The 16,913-nt window shown below is 30.2% G+C and overlaps 1 protein-coding gene across 1 annotated transcript in view; it reads right to left on the reverse strand.

The window, feature by feature from the left end:
- The window catches only part of LOC145326613 (rho GTPase-activating protein 26-like), a 51,548-nt gene extending 39,489 nt beyond the window's left edge, over positions 1–12,059 (reverse strand). Inside the window, exons 1-6 of the mRNA XM_080169983.1 lie at positions 11,991–12,059; positions 10,087–10,178; positions 8,492–8,524; positions 6,934–7,006; positions 5,225–5,279; positions 858–958 (exon numbers count right to left, since the gene is read on the reverse strand). Coding sequence (XP_080026109.1) covers positions 858–958; positions 5,225–5,279; positions 6,934–7,006; positions 8,492–8,524; positions 10,087–10,178; positions 11,991–12,009 — 373 coding nt within the window. The 5' untranslated portion in view covers positions 12,010–12,059. The remainder of the gene's footprint in view (positions 1–857; positions 959–5,224; positions 5,280–6,933; positions 7,007–8,491; positions 8,525–10,086; positions 10,179–11,990) is intronic.
- Between the last annotated feature and the right edge of the window lie 4,854 nt (positions 12,060–16,913).

Below are 16,913 nucleotides of genomic sequence, written 5' to 3' on the forward strand. Positions count from 1 at the left end.
TCATTTGGATCTTTATAAAAAATAGATGAAGAGATACAAAAAAGAAGTTGAAAAGCATCATTTTTTAAGATTAACGTACAGACTTATTATTAACGATTATAGAGATGAAATGTTTTCTAAATTGTACCTAACTGTAATAAAAATTATCATACAAAACTTGAAATAAAGTTAAGCCAAGTAGACGAGGAGTTTTGACAGTAGTAATGTTTTGCTGTTCTGATGATTTGATAATTGCGGTATGGATAGCTAACCATATATTGAAATATGATATTATCATGATAAACACCTATATTAACATTATGGATGTGCCCTCGAAGCTACAAATAAGCCTATTTTATAATAAAGTAAGTAAGCAAAGATGTATTTGATGATTAACCTATTAATTCAAAAAAAATCTTTCAATTTTTTGTTATAAATGTCATAGGATTTATATTATTTTTTAGCCCTAATAGAATTGATTGTTTCAACTTATTTATGATAAAATATGCTTTTATTTTTTAAAAAATCTGCTTGGAAATGATAGCACAAATAAACATAAAAAAATATAAATGGTTTATTACAAAAATTAGTCAAAACTAGCTAACATTAAGTTTTTTACACCCCATAATAAAGATTTTTGTGCTTTACTACTTATGGATGTTGTAATCTTTTCTTATTTCATTATATCTTAGTTTTGATTTGATTTAATTAAGAATCTTGTTTTTAATTGCCCTTTAGGGAAAAAATTCTCATTTTAAACTTTTAATTTTTCTTTATACACAGTGATGCTACACAATAAAGGCAACATAATTTTAAAACACGGAACAGTCAAACGGACGACATTGTATAAAAAGTGGCGTAGCTGTTGAACAACTTACCTAGCTGGTTCTTCCTGAAGCTGACTAGCGGGTTGATAAACTTACTCTCAGCCTCGTCGATCATTTCTCTAATTTCTGTCTCCATGGTTGTAAAAAATCCACTAAAATCATAATTCAAAATTTCTATTCTTTTCTATTCGTTTTATTCAATAAGTTCATGGCTAGGACAAATGACAAAAATTTAAATGAGATAATCTGTATTTGGTAAATTTTTGGAAATAATAAGCGTTTAAAAGTAATTAAACCAAAATGTTTGGCTTTGAAACTGATCATTATCCGCTGGAATAGAACCGGTTATAAGCCATACTGAAAGATCATTACATAAAATTTTCTACGAATAATAAAATCAAAAGCATAATATTACAGTTTTGTTAGATCGGGTCTTCGGCCCCAAATGACTATCAAAACTAGATTAATTCTTCTAATTTTTCAATTTACTCTATCAGCGGAAAGCCATCTATAAAGAAGAAAAATCGATATATTTTATTATTATTAGATTTATGTATGTTTTATTATTTGCAAACCAAAATATTAAAATTCAATTATAAGTAATGTTTGTTTTATAGCTGAAAACAAATGTTTTATTTACCACAAATATCCTTCGCAGTGTTTCATCACTTCTGCATAGAGACTTGTTTATTAAGATATATAAGTTTTCCGGAATTTTAATGTTGGGGGGAGATTTGAAATCTGCATCAAATTTTAAGGATTTTTTTTATAAAATTCGTTTTTTTGTATAATTCTTTATCTAAAAGCGGAAATGCATTTTAAGTTAATTAATTTTGACCAATAGGATAGGTGGATTTTAAACTACCTGCGCTCTAATTGGTTGAATGATGTACGCCATCCAATCAGAGCGCAGATTTTTAAAATCCACCAATCCTCAAAATTTGATGCAGATTTCAAATCTCCCCCTAACTTTAAAATTCCGGAAAACTTATATATCTTATTGTTTATTTCATATTGTACATTTTCATTGTCCTCCTAGTTTTAGGTTAAGGACTTACAAACAAAGGTTGCTAAAAAAAAAGGGTTATACAGTTACACGGAAAATCTTTAAGAATAAAGAACACTATAAAACATGTTTTATACATCCAGGAATACAAGTAGTTGATATTGAAAGAAAGGTGGGTGGTTCTTTGACCTTCCCCCCCCCCCACCCCCTATTTATTAAGGTTTTGGATTCTGATTTTTACCGAGATCTTAATCTTCAAACAGACAGGCAGAGGGCTGATATAATTTTACTTTTCTTCCAAAACACAAACATATCATGATTCAAATTCACAAAACCTTAATTTAAATATACCTATCGCAATATTTAGTTATCACAAAATCCTGCAAATCATCTAACACGATAATTAATAAATTATGCGGAAATTTTTTGCTTGTTTGGTCATAAATTTTCAAATTGGCATGTTCCACTATTGGCTGTTTCTTCAGTTTTAAATAACTAGAAATTACAGTAAATTTGGTACATATATAATCAATAAATGTCTACGTTTATAACTTTATATGATAAACAAAAATTTAAATCCGTGCAGTGAAGCGGTTGCTTTTCAGATGGCTATTATTAAAAGAGAAACTTTTCTATGTATATAGGTCTTGTAAGTTGTAGGCCTTTCTATTAAAAATCTGAAATTAGTCCTAATAATTATGGTTCAAAATCTTGAAAAACCTTTTCTGCCGTTTTTTGAAAATATATCTTTTGCGAATATGTGGTCATATAGCAATAATTTTGCAAGAAATACTAAAAACAACCAAAAGTTTACCACAACAAAGCTATAATGTCATAGACATAGCATTCATAAAGTTAGTTTTTAAGCAGATAAGGGTGTGTCTGTAGTTCATATAGCTGCTTATAAAAATGATTTCGCTTTGAACCTGGGAGGAAGGTTTTTAGCTATTTAGTCGGTGTAAAAATAGCTAAAGCATAGGAACACTCATTTTTGCAACAAATTAAATTCTAGGAAGAAATTGAAAACCAATCTTAACCAATTAATTTCTCCGGTTTTACCAGAAAGGGAAAGGACAATGGGAGATAAAGTAATCTACAACAATTTTTTCTCCACTCCTTGAATGTCATCAGCTAAAAAAGGCAGTAGGTGGATGGATGATTATTCTGCTATTTTTCTATCTCTGATTTAATTGTTTGATGAGAAAATATAAATCTTTCAAAAAGTAATTTTTGACAACAATTCAACAATTCTTTATGTTATCAATTAACTTAGAAAATGAACTGTACTTGAGCAATTAATTCTAATCTTATTTTATCCTCTATAGACTCGTATTCATCTACGAAATAGAAAAAAATGAGTAGAAGAGAATGTGCAATGTCCTACTAAAGACCTATTTATATAAAGCTCCATTAAAAAGCAATACCAATTAAGCATAGATTTAAACCACCATTTGAGTTTATAAGATTAAAACTGTCATTTCTACGCCCCTAGAGGCATCTGGGAAAATTTAGACAGGGGGGGTAAACCTCTACTTTCAATTTCATTTCATAAAAATCTTCAAGAGAAATGAACCTTTTGTCATTACATATGAATTTAAACTTTAGACCTCCAACTAAAATTTCTTTTGGTACAATCACAATTCGGATCTTTTAAAAGGAAAAAAATTAGCAAAAGTCATCAACAACAAAATTAATTAATGGATGCATTTCCAATGATCTAAAGGTATAAGACAATAGCCACTATATTAATGTACTTCCACAATGATGATACACAAAATTATCCCTTCTGTATATTAAAATTAGTTGTTGAAACGTTAAAACAATCAACTTAATAAGCCAACCAATCAAAATTAAGTCCCCATAGTTGTTGAGCCAATGAATAAGCAAACGTTATTATAAAACTTTGGGGGCTAGTATAATAAACAGCTCAATGTCCCCTTCCTCCCTGATAAAAGTCTGTGGTATATCTAATTATGGCAATTACTCTAAGAAGGACTGGACTTACATAGTTGCTTACATTTAAAGAAGAAAAAAGTCTAGCTGTATTATGCTGGATGTAAAAATGGCAGCGTACCATTAATTATTTAAGAACGAGATTTAGAGATAAATGACCTAAAATATAATACGCAATCCAGAGGCAACTTGATATATAACAATTTATTGACTACTAGCGGCTACGCCCCTAGAAGCCTTTAGGGAGACTGAAGGAATATAAGAAGGGAGAAGGCGACCCTTCCCTTTTAATTTTAGCTTTAAAAAGTATAAAAAAAATTAGGGAGTCATTTTTTTTATAGGCGATTTATCTTGGGAGGGTGAAGATATCCTACCAGTTATAAACCTTCCCTGGACCTATCAGAAGCTTAACTGTAAAGGAAAACCTTATAGGATCAGCGGAAAGCAAGATCCTCCCCTAAAGACAAAAAAAGCTTTATATAATAGGATAACGCCAGAATTTTAAATTCTATTTACCTATACATAAAGAAATGTAATGAAAAAAATGTAGCTTAAATTAATTGTTTTCTATGGACACTTTTTCTCATGAGCCCAGCATATGAGCATGTAGGTAATATTTAGAAACAGAGATATTACTTAAAGTAAGATATTATACAGGGAGGGATGGGACATTTAGCTGTTTATTACACTAGTCCCCAAAGTCATATAATAACGTTTTCTTATTCGTTGACTTAACACCCTAAGGGACTTTTTAAAATTTTGATTGGTTGAACCATTTAATTGAATTTCCAAACGTGTCGACCTTTAATTGTAATATACAGAAGGGGTAATTTTAGGTATCATTATTGGTGATGTACATCAATTTATCGGCCATTTGATAATGACAATATGACAATATAACGGTAGTCTTATAAATATAAAGGGATCTATTTTAACTCTGAATGTTTATAAGAAACCTTGTCTCGTTTCTGTTAATATTAGAAAAGGTATATTTATATTTTTGCAATATGTTAGATTGAGTCGTGAAAATTTACCTTTGAACAAATATTACTTACACAAGACATTTAAACTTTAATTTTTCAAATTAAAAAAATTCTATCAAAGTCTTTCATTTGAAAGTCTTAACTGACCTGGCAAAATCCTCTGAACGTTACTGAACTAAGAGTTTTGCAGGTATTTAAACAGGTCTTAAGGGATAAGACAATGGATGATGACATAATTTACATCACAAATAATTATAAACAAAACGTCTGTAGACTAAAATTATTGATTTAAAAGTTCTGACACTATTCGTTTGGAACCAACCAATCCAAATACAATAAAAGTACCAAAGTTTTAGGCCAACGAATTAGTTAACATGATTCTGAAACTTTGGGTACTAGTATACAAATTTACAGCCATTCTGGGTACTAATATATGTTTACTCTATGATTACTGAGAATAGAAATTTAAGATTTTCCTGAATTCTTTGAGAGAAGAGGCTATGATCATTTCATCATCTGTTAGAGTGGTTCCTAGATAGTTAGATAAATAGATAGATAGATAGATACAGTGTGTTTTTTTTATGAGAACTTTTTTGAAAGCAATTTTACCCCACTTATAGTTATCAGAATTTAATGATTAATGGCTTATTTTCTTCGTTTTTTAATGCAATTAATAGAACCCAAAAAAAATATTTCAGTTTTCATTTAAAAAGTACAGTAAAATCTAAAATTCAAAACTTAGGTGTCAACATCTAAAAATGGTTTTAGCGCATTTTTCTTATGCCTAAATCTTCTAAGAAAAAAATTTGATTTTCTGTAGTCGACTTTGGGGGGCCATTACTCCCTCCCTGGTTGAGATATGACCTTCAAACTTTGATATGTTCTAGTACATGTCCCTAATAGTATCTGTATACATTTTTAGCTCTAAATCTAAACTTTGAAGTGTTTTGCAGCCATTCTTGCAAAAGGTTGAATATTTGAGCATAAGAAAAATGCGCTAAAACCATTTTTAGATGTTGACACCTAAGTTTTGAATTTTAGATTTACTGTTTTTTTAAAATAAAAACTGAAATTTTTTGTTGTTGTTCTATTAATTGCATTAAAAAACGAAGAAAATAAGCCATTAATCATTAAATTCTGATAACTATAAGTGGGGTAAAATTGCTTTCAAAAAAGTTCTCATAAAAAAAACACACTGTAGATAGATAGATAGATAGATAGATAGATAGATAGATAGATAGATAGATAGATAGATAGATAGATAGATAGATAGATAGATAGATAGATAGATAGATAGATAGATAGATAGATAGATAGATAGATAGATAGATAGATAGATAGATAGATAGATAGATAGATAGATAGATAGATAGATAGATAGATAGATAGATAGATAGATAGATAGATAGATAGATAGATAGATAGATAGATAGATAGATAGATAGATAGATAGATAGATAGATAGATAGATAGATAGATAGATAGATAGATAGATAGATAGATAGATAGATAGATAGATAGATAGATAGATAGATAGATAGATAGATAGATAGATAGATAGATAGATAGATAGATAGATAGATAGATAGATAGATAGATAGATAGATAGATAGATAGATAGATAGATAGATAGATAGATAGATAGATAGATAGATAGATAGATAGATAGATAGATAGATAGATAGATAGATAGATAGATAGATAGATAGATAGATAGATAGATAGATAGATAGATAGATAGATAGATAGATAGATAGATAGATAGATAGATAGATAGATAGATAGATAGATAGATAGATAGATAGATAGATAGATAGATAGATAGATAGATAGATAGATAGATAGATAGATAGATAGATAGATAGATAGATAGATAGATAGATAGATAGATAGATAGATAGATAGATAGATAGATAGATAGATAGATAGATAGATAGATAGATAGATAGATAGATAGATAGATAGATAGATAGATAGATAGATAGATAGATAGATAGATAGATAGATAGATAGATAGATAGATAGATAGATAGATAGATAGATAGATAGATAGATAGATAGATAGATAGATAGATAGATAGATAGATAGATAGATAGATAGATAGAAAGATATGATTCTTTAATACAAATAGGTAGATACATAGATAGATGGATTCCTGATTAATATAGAAAGATTGTTACTAACCTAGACAGTCAAACTTGAAATTTTCCATAGCTCTTGCCAGCACCATCTTTGCATCAGAAAGATGTTTAGCACACTGTTTAATTATACATTGTTTACACTTTGGAGCATTAAACAAGCAGGATGTCTGTTTGACGTATGTATGTTTGTACTTACAGATCTCACTATTCGCTGAACCGATATGATTTTCTATTTCATTGAAGATTCATTTAGGTCATGGGAAGATTTTATTTTTAGTTTTTTAGAGTACTTAATAAAAACTATAAAGCTAAATTCTCAACCACCATGCTTAAAAAATAAAAGGATTTAATAGTTATTTATCGCATCGGAGTATAGACAGGCTTCCGCGGATATTAAAATGAATAGTTAAAACTGATATAATTCTATATAAATATAATTATTTTTTTAAATTCGTGAAAAATTATCAATAAACGATGCTATACATGATTTTTCAGATTGCTCAGAACCGGTCATAATCCAGCGAATTTTGAGCCATACTGAAAATTATATACTGTTGCCTTATCCCTCTATCTATTTTAAGAAAACAAAATCTAAGAAAAAATATTTTTTCTATTGGAAAATTAAGTTTTAACAAGATTACCTAGTTAAAAGTTATCTTAACTTTCAGGATTTATGGTCTATTAGATTAGTTTAGATGATGAATTTATGAATGAACTATTTAGGCATCTAAAGAGATAAGACCATGGCCGATAAATTGATGTTGATCCCTAATGATGTTACACAAAATTACCCCTTAGATTAGATCATTTGGCTGCAACTAGCATTGTCTAAACTATTCAAATAATACTTAAGAAAAGCTAACACATCATTGGGGATGTACATCAATTTAAAGTCCATTGTCTTATCCCTGAAAATTCCTGCTGTCATCCTAATAAAAAGAGAAATAAAAATAGTAAATTCAAATGAGCGGCTAAGTAATGATATTTCAAAATTTTCAAGTGAAATTACAATTTCGTATAAAACAACGAAAAACTGATTCTTAAATGAGACGTTTTTTTCAGGGATCTTAAGGGATAAGACAATGGACGACAGATGGTTTTTCATCCGTAATAATTTAGACACTGCTAGTATAACCAACCAATCAACATTTAACAAAGGAGAACGGTTTTTTTCCATTAAAAACCTGTTTAATTGTGGATATATATAATCCTAAAATTATTGTCATGTTCAGTGATTTATTAACAAAAATATTAGCTTGTTATTGTTGCTTTCAATTGTTAAATAAGATGTCCCAATGAATAAAGAATATACGTGGATATTATGACAGGGGAAAAATTGTCGTAAAATCTTTTGCTATTTCACTTGTCATTTATTTGTCAATTTGTTCATCCAGTGCAGTGGGAGGGGAGAGGTTTGATTAAAGGGGGGGGGGGAATCGTTAATTTAGCCCGCTGCAAGGTTCACATAATTGAAGAACATAAAAATCTTGTGTAAGATCCAAGTAATAATACATCGATTCCTTTTGCTAACTTCTATTTTAACTTGAGAACAAGAACATCCTGTATTAGTGTGGGCGGGGTTTATAGTATAAAAAAAGTTCCTGTATAACGTTCTGAATGCCACTAATCAACTCCTAAAAAGGAAGAGAAATTAACAAATCAAAATTTATTTGCATAATATTTAAAAATTAAATTGCGCAAAATATACAAACATGGTATAAGTATTATGCAAAAAAAGGACAGTTTTAGAATGTTTTAAAATTCTTCTACAATATTGGTTCATTTTTAAAGATATGTTTCCCAACTTTAATTTTTTTTTATTAAATTTTTTATTTAAATAAACTTTGTTTTAACAAAAAAATATCTTCAACTTTTAAATTTAAATAAAATCAATGAAGTTATTTTATAATTTTCTCTGTGGGGTTCTTCTATTTCCATATTTGCACTTTATCATTCTTGTTCTTTTTATCTTTTTATGAGTTGGATTTTTTACAACGTGTTAATTGGTTAATTTTGCCTTTTTAGAAACTTTTTATTAGGAAAAAATGATAATTTAAGATAGAAAAAGTAGGAAAGGCAATTGTAGAATAACCAAAAAACGAGTTTAAAGTAGGGCATTACCATGGAAAATTGATTATTTTTTATAGTATTTTCATAAAGAAATCTTTGTAAATTTAAAGACATACATTAACTAATGAGCAGATACGCTACTAATAAAAAATATATAATAAACAAGCATGTCTAGAATAATAAAAAAAGGAAGTTAAAGAATAATAAACAAAAAATGCGGGATCAAGAATGAAACACAAAGAAGGATCTCTGTAAGTAAACTTAAAAAGCTGCTTGCGACCAAATGGTAGGAAGCACAGTATATAATGGACATTATAATGATGTAAATCCCCTCCCCAACCTTGACAAAATGATCTTACTTTTTTAGACAAAGTTAGTTTATACAACTATGCTTTGTTATAGTTGCTGTATCCCCAACAAGATCCAAAAAGTGTTTGAATAATTTTTAAAGCAACAAAAAGAATGTAAAATTCAAGAGTCATTATGTTTTGTTTTAAAGGCTTTTAATGGTCGCTGTAAAAAGGCTATTTACATATGTATAATGTATTTTTTATACGTTAATAATGTACATATAACACTTCAAACAAAATGTTTGATTGGTATATCATAATCCTTATAGATAATGTAACAGGATGTCCGTCTGTATCTGTTTTGCTAAACCATCTAATATTAATCGTAACAGATTTGCTTAAAAGGGGCAAGGAAAACTAAAAAATAGCCTAAAACTATTCAAAAATTAAAATGCTCAACGCCACCTCGGGACCTGTATGAATCTTTTTTCAAATCAAAAAGTCAATTGGTTCAGTGGTAATACAAATCTCAAACCACAGAAATAAATCTTACTACTTTATATAAGCACTAGCGGCTATGCCCCTAGAGGCCTCTAGTGGCACTTTAAATGTTATTTTTATGTTGCGTTCAAGTCTCTTAGCAAAAAATATCGATTTTTTTTTGATTTCTCTTGAAAGGGTACCCTCCTCAAAAATAGTTATAAACCTTCCCAGGACCTATGAGAAGCTTCCCTTTAAATGAGAACCATATTGGTTCAACGGTTAGCGAGATCCTTCGGTACAGACAGACAGACAAATTTGAGTTGGAGCGTAGCTACTCTATGATATATACTTGCCTTAATACTGGAGCTTGTTTCTTCGAGCTGTCTCTCATGGCTCTTTAAATTTTCTCTAAAGTATGGAGAGTCCAACAGGCAGTCTCCAAATTCTAAAATAAGGACAATTATGTTGTTGAATAACGCAGCAATAACAGATAACAAATAACGCATTGATATTGGCAATAACAATTGCATTTTTTTGAAAATCAACGGAAAAAAACATGAGTTTTCCGTGACTTAATTGAAGTGAAGTTAAAAATACAGAAGGTATTTTATACCCAAAAACATTGAATTGAACTTTATCAATTTTCAATTTAAGTTTTTAAACGAAAAAGTAAAAAACAATTGTGGGGCTGGTAATTTTTTTCTTGGGGTTATTTTTCTTTGGAGTTTGGAGAGCCCTCCCCCAAAATAGTTATAAACCTTGTCTAGACCTATAATAAGCTTCACTGTAAAGAAGAACCCTATAGGTTAAGCAATTAACAAGATTCTTTGCTACAGCCAAAAAAGCTTAGTTATTTGTATAAAACAAGATATTTAAAACCTAATAATAATTTAAATTAGAGAGGCAGTATCATTAAGATAATTTTCCCTTTTTAAAACTTGAGTACATTTTCGGTCTAATGGGTGTCTGTAATCTCACATCAAAAATGTTGTTTTAACTTTCATTAATGTAATCAATCTCCTAATCTCTTGATACAAACTTTAAAATGTTTATTCATTCAAGTGGGAAAAAACAAGGATAATAATAACAAAAAGAGCGAAAATGTTATATGCGCTTTTTGGATTAAGGCTACTATGGCATGTCGTTGGGTATTTTTTTTTCTGTAGTCATAGATAATGATATGTAACATATATAACTTTTTTACTTAAACCAATAGCTTCACCCCCCCCCTTAGACCCGGGCCTCTAGGTGCCCTTATGAGGAGAAAATGGAGGGGATAATTTTTTATCATCCCCAAAATCGATAAAAATAATCCAGGGACCTAAGATTAGAAGAAGTTTATCTGTAAAGAAGAACCATATCGGTTCAGCGGTTAGGGAGATCCTTTGCTACACACACATCCTCTTAATTTATATAGGGATGAAGTTTTAAGAATATATTTTAGCATTTATCTACATATTGTAACCTCCTATAAATTAAACAAGACCAAAAAAAGTGGCAAGAACATCAATTTGAAATGTTTTCTAAATGAATTGCCATGTTCTAAATGTGCGTACTTTCTTATATAGACGAAAACATGCATATAAGTAAATAATGGCTCTTGCTTTTTATTTACTTTTTGTCGAGGCGTAGTTGGAGCTTTTATAGGGGGGTGTAAAAAGGTGTTTTTTGTTTTGTTTTTATAGCTTCCTTATTCAGGCTTAAATTTTTTTTGCAATCATAATATTTTTTACATAGGTTTTTTTAGTTTTTTTCTTCAAATTTGCGGCTTAACTGTCCTTATGTCTAATCATTTGCCAGGCCATTACTTAAACCCCCTTCTTTTTTTCATGTTGGTTTAACACCTCTCTTTATTTCTATGACAATGAATTTCAAACTTTGTAATGAATACTGACTAAATAAATAGAAATTTTTATGATAGAAAGGAGTAATTTTTAAAAAGCCTGAAAAAATATGTATTTAAATTTTTTAATTAGTTTGAGAGTAGCTATAATAAGTGCATAGATCTTTCAAATTTCATAATAAAATGTACAGAGCTAGGCAGCCGTTCACTTTTATGATAACTTGGCTGCAGATTATTGAAAAAGGACGATTCGGCTGTGGCTTATTGCATGATATCTGAGGCCAGACACAAATCCAACAGCTGCACATAGAAATCAATAGCGACCATGGATTGTAACTTCGACTGCAGAGTCCTTAATAATAAAGTCTTTGATGCAGCTGCAGCTGCCGAGCCCTGCTTTTAAAAAAAGTTTACCTAAAGGCAGAAGGCCCATGTTGTTTAGTCTAGAGTTAACCTCTGAAATCTCACATCTTTAATAATTCTGAAAATATAAATACATATTTCAACACTTTAACAAAATTAAATATTAAACAATGATGACAACTTAGATTTTTAGGGAAGCTCATAAATTTAGAATAATTTACCAAATTTCAACATTTGCGAGAGACTTTTTTTAATAATAAGCAAAAATTCATGGTTTATTTATAATATTTTTAAAATTTCTTTGCAACGTTAACTGTTCATTAAAAAAATTGCATTTTATTATTTAAAAAATGTATCATTGGCCAAAAAATTACGGTCTTAGTAATTTTAAAGTTTTACCAAAAAGGTAAGGGAGAAAAGACAATAGTTTATTAATTATTTACTCCTATGCACCCAAAGTCATAATAATGCATAAGAATAGAAATAAAAATATTCTTTATTTTCTTATCCCATATGTCAATGTATCTAAAAAAATCCGCTTCCAAGTATGTTTTCATCCATGTTACTATACTATAATGTCTATAATATAAGTATTTAGGACAGGGAAAGAAATCCACTGATTTTATTCATTTGCATCATGTATTGCCTAAAAGTACCTAGGTTAGAATAATGAATTTCTGCTTATTGAAAGGAGCGTGATAGGATTCAGTCTTTGTCCAGACCTCGTCATAATTAATTAAGTTAAAAACTCTTTTAAACAGCTGTCATGTCCAGCAGCAAGTAACCTTAAAACTTAAAGTAAAAGGAATATCGTGGCCCACAAACAGGCGCATCTCTTTACAATGACACGTTTAACAAATATTTTTCATCTTCAGAAGTGGTAATTTTATTTATCGCAATTGGGAATGTAAAAGGTCTTAAGATACTTATAAAAATCCCTACATTATTTTTATCTAATTAAATGTATAAATGTATGTCTGTGTATCTGCCTGAAATAGCCTACTGAACTACTCATTTTATTGTTGAAAAGAATATAATTATTTTGCCCTTAGCAAGGAGAGAAATAAATGTTTGGTAAAATCCAATTAATTGGCAAGTGGACCAAAAATACACCTAATCAATTATTTTATTAATAACTAGTGTGTGCGCCCCTAGCTTTTAGGGTAATGAAGGAAATCAGAAATAAGCCTAAAACAATGTTAATACTTTTAAAGAATAAAATAGCCTAAAACCCAGGAACCTTTCTAAGCTTTTATTAACAGACAGAAAGAAAAACCTTACTATTTTTATTTGAAGGATATAAAGGGCTATTATGTGTATAATAAACACAGCAATAACAAGCATATAGGGTGCAGATATTTTGGTGAAAAACAAATATTTTGGGTATCATTCGTAAATAAATCATCAAACATAAAATATTCTATAGATGGCTTGTCAAATTTTATGCAAGAAATTAATTTATAAAGCTTCACTTATTAAATTAAGGGGGGAGGGGGGGGGGGTAGATATACCACACTTTTCTGGGATCTTGCTGCGTCAAGTATCAACTGTTGGGAATATCAAAGGATGATCCCATGCAAAATTTGAGCCGGATCCGGCCAAAACCGGCCGTGAATTTTATAAAAAACCGGTTTTTTCCGGTTTTTATAGGGTATCTGTAAATCGATTCAGCTGGAGCAAAACCGGTTGGAGGTACAAAAAATTTTACTTCACATGAAATTTAGCCAATGCAATTGCCTACAAAAATGTACTTCATCATCAACTTGATTGGACAACTCTTTCCCCTCCTAAATGTCCATTAAAACCTCGGAAACGGCAAAAATCGCCAAAAATCACGCCTTCGGCGGCGAATAACGGCTAAACGGTCAGCCGGAGGCGAATGAAACATAAATAAAGAAATGTTCGCCTCAAAAAGTTGTTCAATATCAAAGAGATGCTTGAAGTCTCTAAAACGACTCCTTCCCCTCCTTTAAGGGGAAAAACTGAAAAAACGTTATTTTCAAAAGTATGCCCACTTCGTGGGTGTGGGGGGCACTGAACCCGTCACCCCAGGGTCACCAAATATAAAGTCTAGGCGGCCCACAATGCTGAATTTTCACCAAGTGAAAGTCTTGTGTCATTATCTCTTATGAGAAAAAAGTTATTAATTAATTAAAATTTCAAATTGTGATTTTTTGATGGATTTCTTTGATGAAATGACAGGCCGGTCAATTTTTAGGCCATTTTTTGTGGTTTTTGGGCCGTCACGCCCAAACGGTTTGAGATAATCTCACGGGACCTTTTGCCCAACCTAAGTCTGGTTATTTGTGAGGTCTAGGGAAAAAAATCAGACTTACGCAAAAGATTATAATTATAATCTTTACACAGAAAAATGGCACGAGGTGAGGGTTTGAGGGGGCAAAATGAGCCGACCAGCGATTTTTGACGGCGCGCAGCGACGTCGTGCTTCATCCAATCCGGGATTTTTTCTTTCTTAGACCTCACAAATAACCAGACTTAGGTCGGGCAAAAGGTCCCGTGAGATTATCTCAAACCGTTTGGGCGTGGCGGGCCGAAAACAGCAAAAAATGGCCTAAAAATTGACCAGCCTGTCATTTCATCAAAGAAATCCATCAAAAAATCACAATTTGAAATTTTAATTAATTAATAACTTTTTTCTCATAAGAGATAATGACACAAGACTTTCACTTGGTGAAAATTCAGCATTGTCATCCTTTGATATTCCCAACAGTTGATACTTGACGCAGCAAGATCCCAGAAAAGTGTGGTATATCTAGGGGGGGGGGGGATAAGCCTTACCACTGCTCGTCTAAAGGATGTTGTAAAAATCTTTTCATTTTGAAATATTCTTTAATTATATACTATTAATAGACTATAGAGTGTGAGAAAGAAAGAGAACGAGAGAGGAAAAGAGGGACTGAAAAAAGAGAAAAATAAAGAAACAGAAAATAAGATGGTGTTGAACCAAGATTTATGAAAAGAAAAAATATAAACAATTAAAATATAAATGTATAAAAGTTGAAACAAAATTTTAAGTAAATTTGTTGAAAAACTGCTTAAATACTATTTAAGGACATACTTACATTTTTAATACTTGATTATAAAGATGCTTCGCTTATAACATTGTACTTTGCTAGAAATCAGTATTCAAAAAATTAGATTAATCGAATAATTATATCCTATAAAAATCAACTGTTAAAAAAGTTAAAAATCAACACGTTAAATTGATTCTGGTAACGACTATAGAGTTACTTCGCTTTTGAAAATTTAAATATTCTTTAATTATCATTAGATGCTATCAGTAAATAAGTTTAAAAAAACATGAAAATACACTGTAATAAATTAGGAAATACAATAAAGTGTAATACAGCAATAATAGTTCTAGGAAGATAAGACAACAGTTGGTTGCTTGCATTTGCTTGGATGTTAGTGCCTTGGAACCTTCTTTAAAGGTCTGCTCTGCTGGTTCTAAGTTATTATCAATATCAATCATTCCCAGAGGTATATATCAGGGCTTGGCAGCCGCATGTAAGACCAGTAAAAACATCAAATCATGACTTTAAAATGCAGCTGGATGTCTAAACCTGTCCCTAAACAGACAAACATTGTTTTCTGATTTTTTTTCTGCACACAAGTGTGTTTAAATTTGAGGCTTATGCGCAGCTAAGGCTTCCGACCCCTTGCATGTTATAATGTTGAACAAATGACAAAATTTAAACATCTTTTTCTTACCTATTAAAATCATTTATAGCCATAATCTTATGGTTGTATTCATCCTTGCTTAAAAGCCTTAGAATTATTAAGAGCATTAGGCACTTTAATCTTTTTCAATTTTCAATAGAGGTTAATTATTTAAAAGGAACTATATAATTTTGTATAAGTATTCTTAATGAAAAACAACATTTATACGGCGAAACTCATAAATGGGAAACGCATCACTTGTGCTAAGATCAGAGAATAGAATGTATGTTATTAAAAAGCTGTGCTCCAAATTTCTTTTTAAAAATTGCTTCAAACCAGTGTTAATGTTATAGAAATGCATTACAACAATCGATATACTATTTTTTGTATGTTGGATATTGACGACAAATTTTCCCCTGTCAATATATCCACATATATCCTATATCCATTATTGCTACATATGTAGATTATAGAAAAATTATGGTTATGGTGTTTTTATTTTAATCTTTGTCCTTCCTTTTTTAATATAAACAATGTTTCTACGAATACTTATTTAAACGAAGGTTAAACTATTATTTGATGCAGATATGATTCTAATCTTACTTTTAGAGACACACAGACTAACTATTTTAGTAGTTTCATTTGCAGACATTTAGATTAGTTGGTTCAAACTTTTTAATCAATAATTAGAATCTAAGGAAGGAGTAATTTGATTTATCATCTTTGGGGATATACATCACTTTATTGTCTATATTAAGCAGGGCTCGGCAGCCGCCCGTCAGCCGTGAGTAAACCTCAATGAAATCGACATTTTATTACTTTTTAAAACTCAGCTGGATGTCTGAACCTGTTCCTAAACAAACAATCCTTCGATTCAAAAAAATTGCACACAAGTGGGTATTAATTTGAGGCTTATGCACGGCAGGGGGTGGTTGACGAGCCCTGATATTAAGTTTTTTTTATTACAGAACCTTCTATAAGGTTTACTGAATACATTTTGTTCTAAATATTGTTTTTTTCAGTAGTTGAATGATTATTTATCAGTCCTTAAAGGAAGCCTGCAAGAAATACCACGCTGTAACTGCTGAAAGACTGCCACTAGTAGACCAAATACCCCAAATTTGAAGCCTTCAGCTTCTATAACAAAAAAGTTCTAGGCATTTTAAAATGACATTTTATGTACAATGGAAATTTTGAAAGAATTGCAATGCTCATGTTGAAAACTTTAAAATTAAACTACGTGGCCTAGAAACAAAATTATAAGCTTATTTTTGTCATAAATTTAGGTTTCCA

Source organism: Acartia tonsa, chromosome 8 (assembly GCF_053477335.1).
Source record: "Acartia tonsa isolate MP-2025a chromosome 8, ASM5347733v1, whole genome shotgun sequence".
NCBI classification, from domain to species: Eukaryota; Metazoa; Arthropoda; class Copepoda; order Calanoida; family Acartiidae; genus Acartia; species Acartia tonsa.